This window comes from Mesoplodon mirus (genome assembly GCF_964341445.2).
Source record: "Mesoplodon mirus genome assembly, chromosome: 10".
Taxonomy (NCBI): Eukaryota; Metazoa; Chordata; class Mammalia; order Artiodactyla; family Ziphiidae; genus Mesoplodon; species Mesoplodon mirus.
In genome coordinates this window covers 50,722,263-50,743,162 of record NC_138986.1, presented here as the reverse complement: position 1 = coordinate 50,743,162, position 20,900 = coordinate 50,722,263, and the positions used below count along the sequence as shown (strand labels likewise).

The 20,900-nt window shown below is 38.1% G+C and overlaps 1 protein-coding gene across 4 annotated transcripts in view; it reads left to right on the top strand.

Moving 5' to 3' along the window:
- AFG1L (AFG1 like ATPase) overlaps window positions 1–20,900 on the top strand; it is a 229,655-nt gene that overhangs the window by 200,820 nt on the left and 7,935 nt on the right. For all 4 annotated transcript variants that reach the window (XM_082633942.1, XM_082633941.1, XM_082633940.1 and 1 more), the window contains one exon: window positions 19,518–19,658. In XM_082633942.1, the coding sequence (XP_082490068.1) occupies window positions 19,518–19,658 (141 nt within the window). The remainder of the gene's footprint in view (window positions 1–19,517; window positions 19,659–20,900) is intronic.

Sequence of the window (20,900 nt, the reverse complement as noted above, 5' to 3'; positions counted from 1 at the left end):
ATCCTAGACAGATTCACCATAAAATCAGGCAGCAAAGTATAGACTTCTTACCCTGATCCACAGGGTACATCTACAGAGGTTTTGAGCAGGAACATGGTACATAAAGTAATGTTTTAGGAAAATTAGTGGGGCAGTAAACTCTAGGAAAGGTTGTAACTTTCACCAGCATGTTCTAGTGGGTCAGCAAATAATATCTCCTCTTGGGAATGTCATCCTTTCAGGAAGGAAACTTGCTAAATAAATAAACCAACATGCTAGATATTTGTTTAAGTAACCTTTAAAGCAGGATAACAGGGACTTCCCTGGCGGTGCAGTGGTTAAGACTCCATGCTTCCACTGCAGGGGGTGTGGTTTTGATCCCTGGTCTGGGAAGTAAGATGCCACATGCCCCCTTGTCAAGGAAGGGAGGGAGGGAGGGTAACAGAGAGAGCCCTACCCATTTTATATTTTATGTCCCTTTTCCCCAGTCATTCAGTAGATGTTTACTGAGTACAGTAGTCCCTCTTTATCTGTGGTGGATACCTGAAACCATGGATACTATTAAGCCTATATATACTATTGTTTTTCCTACATACATAACTACGATAAAGTTTAACTTACAAATTAAGCATAGTAAGAAATTAACAATAACTAATAATAAAATAGCTTAATTATAACAATATACTATAATAAAAGTTATGTGAATATGGTCTCTCAAAGTACCTTATTGTACAAATTTAATTCCTTTTCCATCTTAACTAGGTACTTATCATGCACTGTGGCTGTAACTTTTGCAGTTTGAGGTGCAACAGCAAAGTTAGCAGGAATTTCTTTTTCCTTCACAATATTCCAGATAGAAGATTCATTCTTACTGTAGATCTTAGCAACCTCAGCATACGATTTTTTTCTTTCCTTATTAAGTCAAGAACTTTTACCTTTTCACTTAAAGGAAGCACTTTGCGGTTTCTCTTTGGCATATCTGAATTGCCAGCATTACTCCTTTTGCACTTTGGGGCCATTATTAAGTAAAATAGGGGTTACTTCAACATAAGCACTGGGATACCAAGAGAGTCGATCTCATACCTGAGATGGCTACTAAGTGACTAATGGTGGGATACCCTGGACAAAGGGGAGAGTCACATTCTGAACGGGACCGTGCAAGATTTCATCACACTGCTCATGTGTGCAATTTAGAATTTTACAAATTGTTTATTTCTGGAATTTTCCATTTAAAATTTTCTGACCAGGGTTCACCACAGGTAACTGAAACCATGGAAGTGAGACCTACTGTACTTAATGGAGAGCTGGCATAGTTCTAGGTGCTATGGGGGGTAACAAGATGAATTAATAGTCCGTCACCATAGTTAGTCTTAATTTAGAGGAGAAAACGTGACTAGTATATAGATCACCAGAATGTGAGACAGATTATAATTAGTACCACAGGATCTGTATGACCAGAATGCGGTGGGTAGTAAAGAGGAAGTGAGCCTTGAAGGCTGGATGGTTGGAGACTCGGCTGGTGCAGGGGAGGAGGAAGAGCACATGAGGGGTGGTTGTTTGGTTGTTCCTAAGGGTAAGGGATCATGAGGGCAACTTTTGTGACCTCTTCCTCCTTTGAGGTTTTATGTTTCTATGAAAAACACAGAGGTAGGAAATTGCAGAGTATGTTTAGGGACTTGAAGACTCTGGAGGATCCTACTTCCATTAATGACAGAGTAGCTCCTATTTGACCAACCTACCTATAGATCACAATTGCAACTCTGGACAAATCTAAAAAATAATTATCTGGAAGGCATTATTGAGCAACCAGAAGCAGGGAGAAAGTGGAACACTATCCACACATGGAAGAAGAGATTGATACCAATGAATTCTTATTTTTGTAGGTTTTTGCCTGAGAGCAGATCACAGTTGGCTTCTTACGGGATATTTAAAAATAGTTGGAAACCTGCAGTATTTCTGACTTGAAGAATCAGAGGAGAGTGACCATAACAGCTAGAGAATAAGAGGAGAAATTATAGAAAGCAGAGAAACACAGAGAAAGAGCCCAACATTCTTCATGTAAACTCTGCCTAAATCTTGGGCTAAACTGTATATGTGCAACTAAGGCTAAAAAAAAATTGAACAGAGATTTCAGTCGCTGCCCATCACAGAGGAGACAGAGTTTGGAGTTCGAGACTAGCCAGGTTAATTACCTGCTAAAATAGCAACAACAACAAAATCAATATACTTTGGTGGAATATAAAAGAATCCCAAGTCTCTGCAACATATCATTCACAATATCCAGAATACCATCCGAAATTCCTAGATGTGGGCAGACACAGGAAAATCTGACCCATTTTAAAAGAGGAAAAGGTAATTAACAGAAACTGACCTTGAAATGACACAGATGTTGGAATTAGAGGCAAAGATTTTAAAGTAGCTTTTATATCTATACTCAGGGATATGAAGGAAATATGTACTGGAATTGAATGAACAAATAGGAAATCTTAGCAGAGGAATTGAAACTATAAAACAGGACCAAATGGAAATTCTAACACTAAAAATTAAAAATTCTAGACTTAAAAAATTTTAAGTTCACTATATGTACTTAACTCTAGATTGCAGATGATTGGAAAGTTAGTGCACTTAAAGATAGATAATAGAAATTATGCCATCCGAAAAAAGAAAATAAAAAAAATTAACAAAGTCACAGAACTTAAGAAACTTTATCAAAAGGTTTAACTCATGTGTCATGGAGTCCCAGAAGGAAAAGGAAGAAAGAGTGGGACAGAAAAAAAATTTTTGAAGAAAATGGCTGAAATTTAGTAAAAGATGTAATTTTACAGATTCTAGAAGCTCAAAAAACTTCTAGCAGATACAAAGAAAGTCAATCCTAGGCACATCATGGTCAAACTGTTGAAAACCAAAGATAAAAAAAATTTCAAAGCAGCTAGAGGAACAACGATATCATTAAGGACTGACTTCTCATTGGAAGCGATAGAGACCTGAAAACAGTACAACAACATCTTTAAAGTGCTGAAAGGAGAAAACTGACAATCCAGAATTCTCTATGTAGAGGACTTAAGAGTCATGGCTGGAACTTCAGTTATGTGTGGGAGAGTGGTGTGTACTCAGGCAGGATAGAAGGGTTGAAGTCAGTGTAAAGGGGTTTGCATATCAGGTAGTAGAGTTTGGATTAGAACCTTCATCAGCATAAAACAAACTAGTCATTATTTTTTAACAGATCTGTATTGGATAATCTGGCAAGATTGGCACTGCTGCTACCATATGTGGAGCCTTGTGTGCATTAGATAAAGCCACCTGTGAAGATGGGCATGGACCTAAGTGAGCAAGTCATGCCTGTATGTGGAAAAAAGTGTGCCCCTTCCTCTAGGTAGATGCTGCCCCTCATCAGGGTGCATGGCTTAGCAAACAGCATGGACTGGATTTCAGTTCCTAACTGCCCCCTCAACCAGGGACATAAGCCAAATTTACATGATTGGAAAGAACAGATGGATATGAGAGAAATCTATGGGATTGGATGTAGAGGGGTCTCAGGTTCAAGGCAAGTCACTGAGAGCTCTGACATTTTCAGTTTGGATGACCAGAGGAACAGCAGAACCCTTAACAGAAATACCAGAGGTAAGAGAAGAGCTCTTACAAACAATTGGAAGTCTAGTACAGAAGATATAGACCTGGAAGATATTTATAGAGATGTGTTAGCTTGGAGCCTAAAGGGGTCAGTGAAGTCACCTGAACTGACATAGAAAAAGGGAGAGATGATGGGTAGGGGTGGGGTTGGAAAATGTGTTATCATGAGTCAGTAGAAGGAAACAGAGCCAACGTACTACCATAGATGAATCAAAGGTACAGTAGGAGCAATAAAATTTCCCACCATTTTATTGAATTTTTTTAAATGGAAGTAATTTACTAGATTGGTAACATTTTAGGATTTGGATGTTACTTTGTAGAAGGTCTTAACAGGAGTATATAACAAGCAACCTAATCTTACTGCTTTCAGCTTTAATGTATGTAAAAAACTCTGTAAACAGCAAATTATTATATTCTCAGCTTCTTTCCTGAACTTTCTGCATTTTCCTATCATGTCGTAATACAAATCCGAATTGTTAAATACTCACATCATTCTGGATTGCTGCAGCCCTTGCAATACATTTTCTAATCTCCCCCTTCAGTGCTTTACTAAAGCCAGTGATGGTTTGCTTTTCTCAGACTTCTTCTGTCTTCACCAAATTCCATTTAATTCCATGTTTATGAAATAGATTTCTACTTTCCTACACTGGGCAAATTCCTTCTGCATTGAAAACCCACCTTCTCTAAGAATACTGCTCTCTACATTTAGTACTGTGTAACTGATAGGTATTCAGTGCATAATTGTTAACTAGCAAAATTAAGAGGCACTGCTGTTTATTATCTGAAGTTCTTACTGACATGTTATTTCCCTGATTCTGCTTTACCGCCTATCTAAAGGAAACTAAGTAACAAAATAAGCTTTAAAAAGAATTAGAAAAAGTTAATTTTAGTGTATATTTATTTATACCTTACCTGATTCCAAAAAGCATTTTGTATGTATGTGTACCCATATGTATACAAAGACACCCACATATATATACAAATAGAATTAAATACTTTTTAAAAAATTAGAGCAAAGGGAAAACAGAAAAGTTGAAAAACAAGAAAAGTTAATATACATCAATCCATATCATAAACTTCTACAAAGTTCTTAAAATTGAAAAATTAAATCAACACTTAGCCTCCCTCCAGCCAAAGAGGGGAAAGATAGCCTCCCTCCAGCCAAAGAGGGGAAAGGATACTTAGTAAGTTAGAAGATAGAAGCAATTTAGCTACTCAGAAGAAGTGAAGATTTTGCCGGGGGGTGGAGGGGGTGGGGGGGGTGGAGCGGGGAGCGGGACTTGTACCTTTCATAAAGGGACGTCTGAAAGATGCCAGTGGACAATTTTCTTAGCACCATTCCTGCTGCTAATAATACAAGTTTGTATTGTACAGATTCTTATATATAAGCTGGGGGCACAATGACAAAGTACAGTTCAATGAAACTAGGGCTATAGAGGTCAAAAAAGTACTTTGCAACTAAGCTCTTCTCTTTATTATTTGACTTGATCCAGAGAAATAGTTTTAAATGTTTAGAGATTGGATAGACTCACTTTCAAGCCTTTCACGAATGTTGTATCTTTTAATAAAATTTGGGTAGCAGATAATTCAAAGTTGTCTCTTTGACAAGAAGATGGAGTGAAGAATTCTATTGGTCTTAATAAGTTTCAAGGAGTTGGCCCTTTGTGTATGCAGCGGTACAGAGAGGCATTCAACCTTGCTCTGTTTCATGTTTTAATATCTTTAGAGTATGAATTTAGCATTTTTCACTGAGTATTTCCATGATTTGGAAAGCAGAAGAGTGTGAGGAAGGATAACTCTTTAATATCTACTTTTCCAACTCTGCTTAGGCTTTTCTAATATCCACCTCTAAGAGGATTCAGTTTCTTCCCAATGACTGCTCACAAAGAAAGCAAAACAAAAACAATAAAATCTCTTCATTTGTTAGATTTTAACATGTTCAGAAACCATCATTCTCAAATTTAAAATAATTTCTTTGCTATTCTAAAGTTCTTTACAAAGTTACTTTTTAGTTTCCTAAATGTAATTTTTCATGCCCCTGAAATCCAGAGGGAAGAGTTAACATTGATCGACCTTTCATTTCATATGCACATGTAGAACCAGTAGCAAAGGGTATAGAACCTCATGTTGCACCATATGGGGGTAATCTTTCAAATTTCTTCCAGATAGATCTCAAAGCCAGACGAATTTATAACATTGCCTTTCCTCCCATGAGATGTAGCAAATACTGCCCTCTACTGAGGGATGCTCACGATGGCTCAATTATGTTCACCATCAAGTGCTAATCTTCTATCAGTTACTGATTTCAATGATTTTGGTAGTATTGTTACTAATTACTTCATCATTATCATGTACATTCTTATTAAAATCATTAAATTAAAAATAGAAAATGAAAAAGATGGAAACATGTATCAGCCTTGGCCACGTACATTTAATACCTTCTGTAGTCTATACAATCAGATATCATAATGTCTGAGGCTTTAACAATAATGTTTAAATTTCCATTTGTTTTGAATGCGCCAAGAAAATCCCTTTTTCAGTGGGAAATTAGAAGGGGGTTTTTATAGCATTATTTTAATAAATGATTTTGTGAAATGATTCTAGCAACCATTGGGCTATTTTTCTTCCCCCTGCCAATATTTTTTTCAATGTCTGCTGGATTGCTAATATCTAGGTTAATCATTTCAAAGAACTAGCTGTTTGTGCAGCTAAAATAAAATTTCCTCATTGTTTATGATTTTAAAAGATTGATTATACATGGTTACTTAACAGTAGAGGACCACATTAAACTAAACCTTCCAATCAGAAACTTAAATCAAAAACTAGGACTTCCTTGGTGGCGCAGTGGTTAAGAATCTGCCTGCCAATGCAGGGGACATGGGTTCGAGCCCTGGTCTGGGAAGATCCCACATGCCGCGGAGCAACTAAGCCTGTGTGCCACAACTACTGAGCCTGCACTCTAAAGCCTGCGAGCCACAACTACTGAGCCCACGTGCCACAACTACTGAAGCCCGCACCCCTGGACCCCATGCACCACAACGAAGAGTAGCCCCCGTTTGCTGCAGCTAGAGAAAGCCTGCGTGCAGCAACGAAGACCCAACGCAGGCAAAGAAAAAAAATCTTTAATTAGTGAAATACTTATTCACATACACACACATTGTATACGGCATGTTTTTGAAAACTGTCCTGCTGCCTGTGTTCCTGGACATGGAGAATATGGGTTCTCTTATTAGGCTAAATGCTCAGTATAATGCCTTGTTCAGCTCACTTGTGTTGTTCCCATTTTTCTAGAATCTGGTTAGAATTGGCTTAAAGCTTAAACAAATTTTGGGAGTCATTATAAACAAAACCTAGTAATTCAAAGTATCCCCATGGCTTTTTGTTTGTTTGTTTTTTTGGCTGTTCTGCACTGCATGAGGAACTTCCTGCCTGACCAGGGATCAAACCCATGCCCCCTGCATTGGAAGCACGGATTCTTTACCACTAGACCGCTAGGGAAGTCCCCCTGCTCCCCCCCGCCCCCATGGCTTCTTATAAAATCTAAAGCATAACCCTCTCATTACCTTAATTCAGAAACTTTAGATACCCTGAGAACTAACAAGAGAGTCTAGCCAGGTTGAATAATCCCATGGTGAGGGTAGATTCTAGGACATGGTTAGCCAAGGTCTGTGAAGGAGGCTGTGAAGGCTCATTTCTCTCAGACTTAAAAACCAAAGAAGCAGTCCTGTTTTGTATAGACTCTAGGCTGCTTTCTGACTATCATGCATAGTTAAATTGAAAGCTTAAACTGAATAAATTACCTGGGCAGGACTTTCTAATTCCAGAAGTATTTAGGGTCTTTCTGAATAGAGGGTTCTAAGCTACACTAACTCATTCATGATGTTAATTTTTTTGGCATAATCAAACCCAGTTATCTCATTTCCTAAAGGGGCAACTATTGACAGTCCTCGAATTTTAGATGTCTGTTAAACAATTGGACATTCCAGTCTGATGCCAGCTAATTGCTTAACAAATTATGGTCTCTACTTACTCAATCCCAGGTGGTTAGTATAATCCATTTCAGTATTTCTTACCATCTCATGGAGATTCTTTGGTGGTTTTAATGTATTGCCTTAGAGTGGTATTGATGCTTATACTCAGTGGTGCTTATTAATAATAATGATTACGCTAATGACTTCCTACTTCTTCATGTTCTTTTAATGTTGTGTTTTTAACCTATCTCCATATTTTTCATTTTGTTTTTCTATGCTGCAGGCTATAAGTCAAATGGGTTTTCCACTCCCCAGTCGAACTAGAAGAATTCCTAGAAATAAACCTGGCACAGTGCTTTTCACATAGTAGGCACTCAGTAGATCTGATATGATGCGGTTTGTGTTTCGAGAAAGTTTTCAGTTCCAGAATCTCCAGAATTAGACATATCCAGGATTTGGAGATCTATTAGATATGCAGAGCTAGTTGCATCAGGGTGGGGAAAGGGTACAATTGCCTCTGGTTTGCCACATTGATTTTTTGTTGTTGTTGAGTCATTGTTTCTACAAATTCTCTTAAAATAAAAATATGATGCCCACCCCCCAATAGAATACTATATTAACCATTGTTATTTGGCCATAGAGGGGATAGAGTGTTAGGCAAAGATCTGGCAGATCTAGGTAGAACTAGCCTCCTGCCATTGCGACTGTATAAATCAAGTATTAAGACTTTTCCTCAGCACAGAAAGAACATCTGAAGTAGAATGTGTAAGAGTTGATAGTATTTTCTGGAATGGCGAGATATTTCCCAGCTGGATGTTATGGTCTTCGTATTAATGAGATTTCTCATATTAAGGTGCCATATGACCAACCTTGGGAAATTATTTGCACACATTTCAGTGCTCTTTTTCTAATTATTATCTTTATTAGTTTGGTGCACATAGTTGTTTTAACGTCAATTCTTTTTATTATTTTGTTTGTTTTGAAAAGGACACATTCATCTGAATTCCATTCAAGCATTTTTTTTCCTATTAAAAGGCACTTCTCTTTAAGATCTGAGATATTGTCATTTCTGTGTAAACAAAGCAAGGTGCCACACATACTTGTTTAATTAGGAGCTATCAGGGCATCACTACAAGGAATTTATAAAGAGGAGTCTATACAGATAAAGAGTAACCCTTAGGACAGTATAATCTAGACAGCGCTTGAAATAATAATCGTCCTACTTGAGCTGAAATAACGGTGGCAGAACAAGCATTAGCCAGGCAGAGAAAAAAGAAACTCAAGCTGGCAGCTCATTCGTGTCACTGAAGTGGATCAACTGCTCATTGCAGGGCAGAAGGCAGGCTGGTGGTAATGCTCGTGCCTTTCACATTGGTGTGGCATTGAGAAAATCCTCACTCCCGGCCTCAGGGTCAAACCAAAACAGACAGCTGTGCCGTTTCTCATACAGGAGAAAGAAGACAGCAGGCAAGCTCTTTATTCCTAAAAGTTTGTTACAGAAACTGTGCTACATGTAATCCAGCTGTATATTCTTGGTAATTAAGGAAAACAAATGCCCTTAGCAAACTCATTATAGATTTAAAGTTCTTTAAGTTTTCATCAGGTTTCCACAGAAACAAGGAGTTTGAAACAATAGTCGAGAATGCATAAACCATTGAATAAGTGGATTTTAATTGTTCTTGTTTAGAAAATTATTCAGATAACCAGCCACATCAAAGACAAACTTTTTAATTGCTCAGGTAGAAAGATGGAGACTGTCATCCTTATCTATCATAAGAAGAATCTGCATTTGGTAATACTACTTGAATTTTGAGCTAAAATAATATACTTAAGGATGCTACTAACTGGGGTGCCATTTAGTACTCAAAAATAATCATATGCTTTAGTTATTCACAGGACACAATGCATGAATTTATAATACTAATTATGATTTCAAACAGTGTCTTATGCTATGGTTTACTTACATAGGCAGATCAACTAATGCAAAATGTAACTATAAATATTTGCAGCTGCCATAGGTATCATGTGCATGCAATTTAGTGGTATGTTAGTGAAGTCAAAAAAGTAGAAAAATGTGTCTTCTCTGTGTTTTGCAAAGTCCTTGTAGGATTTAGTACAATACCTTGTATTTATTAAACATTCGGTAAATATAATTGATTTTGAAGAAGAATTGGTGACTGTATTCATTTATTCACCAATCTTGTATTATGCAAGACTCTGTTCCCTGGTCTGTGCAAGGTTCTAGGGACACTGAGGTGAATAAATAGTGCAGTTGATCCTTGAACTATGCAGGATTAGAGGTGCTGGTCCTACACGCAGTTGATGATCCATGTATAATTTATAGTTGGCCCTCTGTATACTCTGTTCCTCTACGTCCGAGGTTCCGCACCCTTGGATTCAACCAACCATGGATCATGTAGCACTGCAGTATTTACTACCAAAAAAATTCTGCATGTAAGTGGACCCACACAGTTCAAACCGTATTTTTTAAGAGTCATCAGAAAAATCTTAAAGTAGATCATAAAAATACCTCTATCACTCAGACCACTTAGAGACAGCAATTGTTAGTATTTTTTAAATATTTACTTAGCCTTTGTCCTACATATATGTTTTGAATACAATTATAAATTTTCATTATCCTTTTTTCACTTAACTTTTTACCATAAGCATGTTTCCATATCATAAAATATTTTTCATAAACACCATTATTTGTTGGCAACATATTATTGCATTATATTAATGTGCCTTATTGAGCCATTCCTCTGTTTGTTATGCTTTAAAGTTGCTTTTGGGTTCTTGTAGTCGTAAATAATCCTGTGTATAGCCTTTGGTTGAATTTCTGATTATTTCCTATAGATTGATTTCTAGAAGCAGAATGACTGGGTCAAGTTTATGACTTCTTTTAGGGCTCTTAATACAACCCAACAGTTTTTTTTCTGCAACAGCTGAACTGCTTTACTTGTCCAGCAGCAATGGATGTCTCATTATATGCTTTCCAGCATTGAGTAGTGTAATTTATTTTTCTTTACAGAATTGCAATATGAAAAATGATACATCATTCGTATTTTGTCTTACTTTGGTTACTACTGAGCTTGACTATATTTTTTGTTTGCTTATTAGCCCCTTTTAATTTTTACAATTTTTGTTCCATGAATTGTCTGTTCAAATTCATTATTTTTCTATTGGAATGCTCTTACAATTTTAATTTTATTGCAGTCAGTCCTTGTCTCCCCCAATTCCTTTTTCATATCAACTTGCTTTCTCTCTATGGCTTTCTGTTTTCATTGAGTTGGGTCCATGTCATCTTGTACTCTAAATAAGGATGTCACATAATTTTCTGGCTTTTTTTCTTCTAGTTCTTATATACAGTAAATCATGTTTTATTTTTGGAAATAAGTTTTATACTGTACCATAAAAATTCCAAAATTGATTACAAAAGTAAATAAACATAAAATAAGTGATACTATATGTGCTTACATGTATTTGTTAATTATGTAAAACCAATCTTTTTTTTAACATCTTTATTGGAGTATAATTGCTTTACAATGTTGTGTTAGTTTCTGCTGTATAACAAAGTGAATCACCTATATGTTTACATATGTCCCTATATCCCCTCCCTCTTGCGTCTCCCTCCCATCCTCCCTATCCCACCCCTCTAGGTGGTCACAAAGCACCGAGCTGATCTCCTTGTGCTATGTGGCTGCTTCCCACTAGCTATATAATTTACATTTGGTAGTGTGTATATGTCCATGCTACTCTCTCACTTCGTTCCAGCTAACCCTTCTCCCTCTTCATGTCCTCAAGTCCATTCTCTACGTCTGCATCTTTATTCCTGTCCTGCCCCTAGGTTCGTCAGAACGATTTTTTATTTTTATTTTTAGATTCCATATATATGTGTTAGCATATGGTATTTGTTTTTCTCTTTCTGACTTACTTCACTCTGTATGACAGACTCTAGGTCCATCCACCTCACTACAAATAACTCAATTTTGTTTCTTTTTATGGCTGAGTAATATTCCATTGTATATATGTGCCACATCTTCTTTATCCATTTATCTGTCGATGGACACTTAGGTTGCTTCCATGTCCTGGCTATTGTAAATAGAGCTGCAATGAACATTTTGGTACATGACTCTTTTTGAATTATGGTTTTCTCAGGGTATATGCCCAGTAGTGCGATTGCTGGGTCATATGGTAGTTCTATTTTTAGTGTAAAACCAATCTTTTGCTATAAAAGCTAGGTCATATTTTTTCTACATGTGCTGGACTTGCTAATGACTTCTAAAACATGGGCTTTTCTTAGTAAATCTCTCTGTAGCAAGTATAGTATTTCAGCAAATCACCCCAAATTCAGTGGCTTAAAAAAATAAGCATTTATTATCGCTCTCTAGTCAGCTAGGAAGTTGGGAAGTCAGCTGGGAAATTGTTTTGATCTATTTTGGGCTCACTTGTGCATCAGCACTCAGCCTTGCTGATCTTGGTTGGGCTCTCTCATCTGTTTGGGGGGCTGGCTGGCTGTAGGCTGGCCTGAGATACTTTCTCAGCTTAGACAATTGGCTCTCCTTCTGTCCCTTCCTCTTCTAGCAGGCCAGCCTAGGTGCTGCAACAGAGTGAGCAGAAGCAGGCCAAGCCTCTTGAGACCTAAGCTCACAACTGGAAATTTGTCACTTTTGCCCCATTCTATTGGCTGTGATTAATTACAAGTCCAGCCCAGATTGAAGAGTTGTGCAGATAGACTCCATGTCTTCATGCTACAGCTGGAAAGTCACAGTCCAAAGGGTGTGGACAAGGAGGCAAGAATAATTGGAGCCATAATTGTAATCAGACTACCCCACGTAGACATTCTTCATTTCTCCAAAAATATTTTAAATGAATTTTAAATTATCATAATCTTACAGAGAATTTTTTAGTTAATACATTTGAATGCCCTAGACACCTTTAAATACTGAATGCTACTGAAAGTGAGGGGGTGAGTGGTCCTGTGGAAGCATTAGTATCAGCTTCTTGGTCATAGTGATCAAGATGTCACACGTCAAAAATGATACCATTGGTGATACCATGGCACACTGGGCTATATAATATGATTTGGCAGCATCTATATGTGGTTTGGTGAAAACATTTATTATATTTCTGTATATTATATAATCATGAGAAGAAAACTGAATTTACAAAGATGTTTTAAGTATGTCAAACACTGAATTTGAACAAAACTGTCACATAAAATCTTTTCAAATTTGTAATGAGAAAAGTTATCTCTATGAATATAGCTTTTTAAGAATCACATTTGATGTTGGAAATGGCTAAATGCAGTTCCTGATTTTAAAAATTTTAACGATAATCTGAAGAAAGTTTGAAGAGAAACTTTTGACAGTTACCATCTTATGTGAATAAGAACCCTTGTTCGGGCTTCCCTGGTGGTACAGTGGTTGAGAGTCCGCCTGCCGATGCAGGGGACGTGGGTTCGTGCCCCGGTCCGGGAAGATCCCACATACCGCGGAGCGGCTGGGCCCGTGAGCCATGGCCGCTGAGCCTGCGCGTCCAGAGCCTGTGCTCTGCAATGGGAGAGGCCACAACAGTGAGAGGCCCGCGTATGGCAAAAAAAAAAAAAAAAGAATCCTTGTTCATACAGGAAGTGTTAGGAAGCCATCCACTTACAATAATTGTGGACTCTTTGTCAGTAATTTGCACCAACCTTGTAGTTAGGACAATGAAAGAAGTTGGATGAATTAAGTATTAGGATAGGCTAACTTTGGAAACAGACAACCCCCAAATCTCAGAGGCTTAACAAATAAACATGTGTTTCTTGCTCATATCACCATCCAGTGCAGGTTGGCCAGGAAACTGCTCCATGTGGTCCCTCGTGGATCCAGGCTTCATCCCTGTTGTGCCTCCACCCTCCTTTAAGTCCTCAGAGCCCTCTCTTTTCAACCAGGAGATGAATAAAGGAAGTGAGCAGTCTGTGTGGGCGGTATTTATGGGCCAGATCTAGAAGTGATGCATATCACCTTCTGTTGCATTCCACTGGCCTGAATTTGATCACACGGCCACACCTAAACGTAATCTAGCTGTGTGCCCAGGAAAATGAAGAAAACATAGATATTGGTGAGCACTAGCAATCTTCTTTTAAAAAACAAGTTGAGCTGAACTGAACTTGCTTTTGGCAGCCTAGTTGGGTAGTGAGACAAAAAGCAGAGACTAGGGCCAACCAAAGGTGGGGGACCTAGTAAACTGCTCTCCACTTTGGTCGGAGCCCTAAAGGACTGCACTCTAGGAATAAGAGTGAGCCCGAAGTAAACCAGCTCTCTGTGGACTTCAGTCAAACTTTGTGTGAGCCAAGTAGCTCAGAATACTTTCAAGCCTTGAACTTGAAATTCTTTCTACAAGTGTTTTTTTTCCAAAGAAAAAATACAGTACACAAAGTTAACCAAACATATGAGGAGACAAGACAATAAAATTAAAACACCAGATATTGGAATTATGAGTTCATATTTTAAACAACTAAGCTTACGTATTCAAAGAGATTTAAAAAGAAAGATAGGCTTGGAAATTTAAGTGTAGGAATCTAGAAAATATAAAAAGAGAGATATCAACTTTGAAAAAGAACCAGTAGAATTTCCAGAACTGTAAAGTGTATAACCAAAGTTAAGAACTCAATGGATGAGTTTAAGAGCAGATAAAACACAGCTAGGGAGAAAAATGGTGGAGTAGAATATGGGTCAGAGGAAATTATCCAAAATGAATCATGAAGAAGTGAAAAAAAGAAAATATAAAAAAGGATAAAAGAAATGGAGATGATGAAGTTTAACTTAGGTTCATTTAGAGTAGCAGAAGGGGAAGAGAGAGAGAGAGAAAACAGAGCAGAGGTAATAAACACGTGCAGATGGACTGGATATTGTCTGACAGTCATGGAAAAAGAAACACAATGCGCTGGTCATCAAGCTCACGTGGAGAAAAATTGCTCAGATTAAGACACAATATCAATGGGAGCATATCAACCTGGGCTAACAAGCTGTAAATATTGTATACTATTGATTTTTAATTTTATATAAGCAATTTTTTATTTCCAATTCATGTACAGATCTCATTGTGTATATAGCATAATTTCCTGGAGAAAACAAATTTTGCAGTGAATTTTAATTATTTTAATTGTGGTAAGCGTCATCAGGTTTAATTGTGTTAAGCATAGAAATGTCAATCTTTATTTTAAATTATTTTTCACCACTCATTTTCTTCAAAGGGTAGCAATAAATATATGCAAGTTATTTTTTATTATAGAAAGTTGGTCTGCAAAGACGAATCTAGATTCCAATTCATTGCTTTAAAGAAAAGATGCACAATTAACATCATCCACTGTCTAATCTCAGGACCATTTCTGAGGTCCATATGTGTCTCACCTCTTTGTAATATACAAGGTGAACTCTTTACTGATACACACAAAACAACAACTGTTAAAGGCAAAGACTTGCCTTTTGACATTACTAGACCTTTGATCTGGGGACTCTGGTGCTCGGCCATGAGGGCTGAAAATGAACTATTGGTGAATGCTGCCATTCATCCCATCCCCTCCCTCCCCCTTGTCTCCCTGGTGTGAAGCCATTCATCCCATCCCCTCCCTCCCCCTTGTCTCCCTGGTGTGAAGAATCATTAGCTGAATGTAACTATACAACCAAAGTCAGATTTCACCCCAAATATCAAATCCGTTTTCCTTTGTCAAACTTTAAAGGAGAACACACGCATTCAGCTTATGATTTCTTTTTTTAAATGTCCCTGAAAAAAATCCTACTTCTATAGATTAAGAAAGCTTAGGGATAAAAAGAGAAATGTCCATGACAAAACCGATACTATGATCTCACACAGGTGAGGCATAAATGATAAGATGCCCACTATAAAAATGATCTCCAAAAAAAAGCATTATTGTTTTTGCTATTCAAAAGTAACACAAGTTCACTGGGGGAAAAAAGTCCAAAAAGTATAACAAAGAAACAAAATTAATCTTTCATTCCACTATCCAAAGATAACCATTGTTAACATTATGATCTATATCTTTTCTAGAATGTTCCTACATGTGTTTTCTAGGATATACAACAAAGGCTTACCTGGGGAGTGAGGAATTTGGGCCAACTAAGAAAAAGTGGGATTTTTTGGTAGGTGTTTCAATTAATTTGGTGACAAATGGGTATAAAAGAAGGAGTAGGCCTGCTCCCCAGGCTATGTTGTGTTTTATTCATACATTCACTAATGCATTCAATAAATATTAAGCACTTCCTATGTGACATGTACTGGGTTAGGGGCTGTTCATTATGTGGGCCTGGGGCTTTACCACACACAGGTGCTCGTGTTATTACCACAAGACGTGTGGGAAGGAGGACCTGAGACATATGCTATTTTTGTCATCTACATGTGACTTCATGGAGGGCTGAGGTGCCAGGAGGGCAGATATTTTGGTGGACCACAGACAGGAAGGACCAGAGGGAGTGGCTCTTACCTCCTGAGTGCAAAGGCAGAGTCAGACTGTTGAACTGTTCACTTGCCTGGCTTTGTGAGCTGAGGAAAAGGTTATTTAATAGTTAATAAAAGAATAGCTATTATTTATTAAGTGTTGTATGCCAAACAGCATACTATGCATAAATCATTTTAGTTACTTCTCACATGAACTCTGTAAGTTAAGAACTAACACTTATTGATCACTTACTGTGTAACCACCACTGTTGTAAGATTTTACGTGCAATCAATGCATCAAATCCTTGGAACAAACCTATGGGACAGGTTATGATCCCTCTTTTACAGATGAGGAAATGGAAGTTCAGAAAGACTTGCTCAAGGTCACATACTAGACGTGACAGACCATAATTCCAAAGTCCTTATGGTATTTTCTCTCACAACTATTTAACTTATTTAATTAATGAAAAATAGTGTTTCTAACTAATAAGAAACCCCCATCTCTCCCCAGATTCAATCCTGGGGAAGTTTGTTGAGTGTCACTTCTTAGACACTTCAACATCGAAGCCAGGATAAGAAAACAGACTCTTTAAATATATATTTTTTAAAATTTTATGTTTTAAATTAATCTTTTTGGAACTGATTTCTTTGGGGAAAAGACTTCCTTCTTTGATTAATACATTTCATTCTTTTCATATTTTTAAAGAAAAAGGTGATATTACTCTCTTCTTAGCCTAAATTGGGATTTCTTTGGCAATTAATAAGCTCTCCTTTATTTAATGACTATTTTTTAATTGTGGTAAAATAATATATAACATAAAACTTACCACTTTAATCATTTTTAAAGCGTACATGTCAATGGCATTAATTATACTCACATGCTGTGCAACCATCACAACTCTCCATCTCTAGAACTTTCTCATCATCCCAAACTGAAATTCTGCACCCATTAAACAACTTCCCCCAATGACTATTGTTCTTAAAGGAGATAGATAACTATATTAAGCTTAGTTTTCTTTACATGAATGAGCACATAATTGTATGAGGGATATGAAGGAAAGGGATATTTGCCAGTATAATGTTAAATGCAGAGCCTACTGACAAAGGTATATAATTTGTAAAAATAGCTGAGTGAGCAGAATTCTGATTTTCAGCTGCCCTAGGCACTTCAGTGCACTTCTGATAATGATTTTCCTTGGGCATGTAGTTATACTGATAGAAATCATATCCATGCATAAATAGTGAGCTTAATTATACATAACTACATACCTAAGATGAGGTTTTACATTTTTTTTTTTACATATAATTTCTGATTTACAAAAGATGAGACACTAAATTCTAACTGATCTCAGAAAAGTAGTGTGGGTCACCCTCAGAGCATGAGTGTCTTATTGTATGAGTTCTCCTTTTTACAGGAAGACACTGTATATTACCTTCCCCCTCCCCCTTTCGGGAATTGTTTTCATTACATGGGATTCCACAGTCTCATCTGGTCCCTGCTGTGACTCTGCGGACAGGCAAATGCACAAAGGCTGATTTTTAGGGTTTAGGATGTAGTCGGGGGTAGAGCAACGCTACCTGGTCCTATTGAGAATGACACTTCTTCACACCTTCAACTCATTCGTACTGAGCCTAATCATTTGAGCTCAAAATAATAAAGATAAAAAGCAGCTAAAGTAGGTTGAGTGGTAATGTATGTTCCAGGCACTGTGTAAAGTGCTTTGCATGCATTATTTTGTTTAATCCTCACAACGCTGTGAGATAGGAAACAATTCTCATTTTACAGATGGGAAAACTAAGGAACAGAAAGATTAGGTTACTTGCCGAAGACACACCATTCATAAGTTACAGACTGAGGATTCAAACCCAGGCTGTCTAGAGCCCTTGTTCTGAGCTGCTCTGTTAACACACCCTCCTGGTCCACATCAACCTTGACAGCAGTGTTTCCTCATAGCAGAGTCAAGGTTAGACCAAAATAAACCACACGCACATTCGAGCCCCTATGGCTGAGGTGGGCAGGGAGTCTCAGCTAAGGTCAGGCACTGGGTCTGGAGGTAGAGGCTGTCCAGCCAGGGAAGGGAAATGGAAAAGGCAATGTTTTCTCTTTTCTGGCCCCACTTGTTATTTGGTTGGTGAGAGGAGATGGGGGGAAGGGGCCTCTCTAAGCAGATTTCAAAGGCATCATGTCATTCTTTGTGCTCTCTCTCTGGTGTTGTGCCCCTTCGCCCTAGGCTGGTAGTTACTGCATCCTTCTTAGAACTGCTGTTCTTGAGGGAACCACCTCCCCAGAGCTTCACTCTCCGATTCACTCTAACCTCCCCACACCTCCACTAGAAGTTTTCTGAATATAACTGATTTTAGCTGGTCATTAGGATAGTGGTGGCCTTAAATGGATGGACTCTAAGGTGAGAATGACCCTCCCCTTCCTTGCAACTCCCTGATTCTCCCAGGAACATAGCCCGTCTACATTTCTGAAAGCAGGAGTTTTAATGCAAATTACCACCCTAGTGAGGGAGACATTTTTGAACAGGGAGGAGTGTTAATGAATTCTGCCAGAAATTGAGGAGGCTTAGCCATCTGTGTCCCAGGGATCAGTTGTTGGGATCCAAGAGCTTCCAGAGGCACCTGAGAGCAGCTCCTGGCCTGCTAGTCTCCTCCACATTCTTGCAGGGCCAGAAACACTCTCCTGGCCCTGCTCATGGTTCCTGCTCACAGGGCACAGTCATCCACACACAACTTAAAATGAGAAGTGACTCTCCTGGGAGCGTTCCTAACCCCAAAGAGTGTTCGCAAGTCGTTTTCATAACTGTCGTGAGTTAACTTCCCGTTTCAGGAGCAAGCACTTTACATCTGTAGGTGGCACCTTTGTGAATGGTTTTGTGGACCCTGAGTGCTGCATCCTCCTCGTGTGTAGAGGTAGCAGCTGCACCACGTTATGCTTGAGGTCTTGGTCTACTTCTGGTCATGAAAACCCTCTGGTATTCCTTACAGAGATTAGCAGTGTTTACTACATTGTACTTGAGTAATTGTACCTCAAATTAAACAAAAAAATATTTTCTGATGCTTTTCATGCTGGAGCATAGTCTTTATTTCAAAATGGTGACAAAATATTCAGCTGCCATGATAAGACAGCTCTATTTACCAGTAGTGACAGTTTGCAGTTGAGTCGTAGGAAGGGTTTGTTAGGATGTGTTTAAAGTCATGTTGTATAAATAAAAAGAGTAAAGACCGGGTTTAGGATGGGGGCCTACAAGATACCAGCGGAGGCAGCCAGTTATTCTTTCACTTCCCATCAAGGTCTTGCCTTCTCTCTTACTTGTTTACAGCACTGTTACAGTATAGTGAACTCTGTCCTCAGCCTACTCTGAAAACACTGCCCTGTTTGGTCAAGTTACCCCAAAGCTACCACCTAGATCACACCATGACAAGAAAAAGAGATGTCTTCAACCAGAATTGGCTTATTTCAATTTTCTTTTCTTTATTTCATTTTAATTATAGCCACTTGGAGCCAGTGACTATTTGGAACTGTCAAAGAATTTTGATACAGTATTTTTACGAAACATTCCACAATTTACCCTGGCAAAGAGGACCCAAGCTCGGAGATTCATAACTCTCATTGATAACTTTTATGATTTCAAGGTAAGGATGTGGTACATTTTCTCAACACTAAACATTTTGGACTGTGGAGCGAAATTATCTGGGCTGGAATCCTGGTCTACCACTTACTTCACTTCTCTGCACCTGTTTCTTCATCTGCAAATTGGAGATAATAATAGTATTTACTTCAGAGAACTGTTGTGAGGACAAAATAAACTAATACAGGTGAACCATTTAAAACACGACCTGGCACAAGCTGAATGCTGTATAAGTACTATTGGTAGTAGCAGTAATAGTAAAAGTACTGTATTAAAAATCCCATCATAAGGCAGTCTGCTATATTACCAAATCCTTCATTCAACCAGACATATCATATGCTGTCTATGAGGATGCACAGCACAATGCCTTACCTAGATCGAGTGCTCGATAAATACTTGTTGCATGAATAAATTATTGGACTGACAAAATGATGAATGAACAAAATGAATGAATGAATGACTAAAGTGCCCTCCTCAGTATTAGAGTTTTCTCTCCCTCTGACCCAGAAATCCCAGTACCTGTCATCTCTCTAAAAAAAAAAAAAAATCCGGGTGTTTTAGCATGAATTGCAGAGCCTTTGTCCCTTCATCAGAGTCAGTATTGCCTAGTGGTTAAGGAGTGGGCCCTGGGACCAGGCTGAATACCTTGAAGACCAGCTTAACCTCTTGAACTTGAATTGCCTTCTTTAGCAAAAGAAGGCAATAATGGTATTTACCTCATAAGATTGTTGTGAGATACATGAGCATGTAAAGTACTTAGAACATCGTGTGGCGTACAGTAAGCTTTCAATGAAGGTGAGCCACGATTAATAGTATATACCTATAAATATATATTTACAGTAAAGTATAAGTACCACTTCAAATTAGAGTAAAATATTGTTTCACTGTTAGATACAGTTTTTCCTCCTTATTCCTTGCACAGAAAGAGATAGAGCAGTGATTCTAAAATTGAAGGGACTTTGAGGGGAGGAGAAAGTACCAGAATCTGCTGGGAGGGAGAGGTGAGATTTTTAATGTTTCCTTTATTCATTTATTCAACAACATTTATCATGCCAAGCACACTGCTAATTCAATGACAAGCAAAGCCAGACATGGTGCCTGCCTTCATGGAGCTGATAGTCTAGTGCTGAAAAAACACTAATGAAACGTGCACAGAGCTGAGTGTAGAGTCCTCACTGGATGTTCTCTTGGAAAGAGAGGGTAGTTGGTGCTGTGAGAGTACAGGGGAGGAGTAAACTGATCTTTG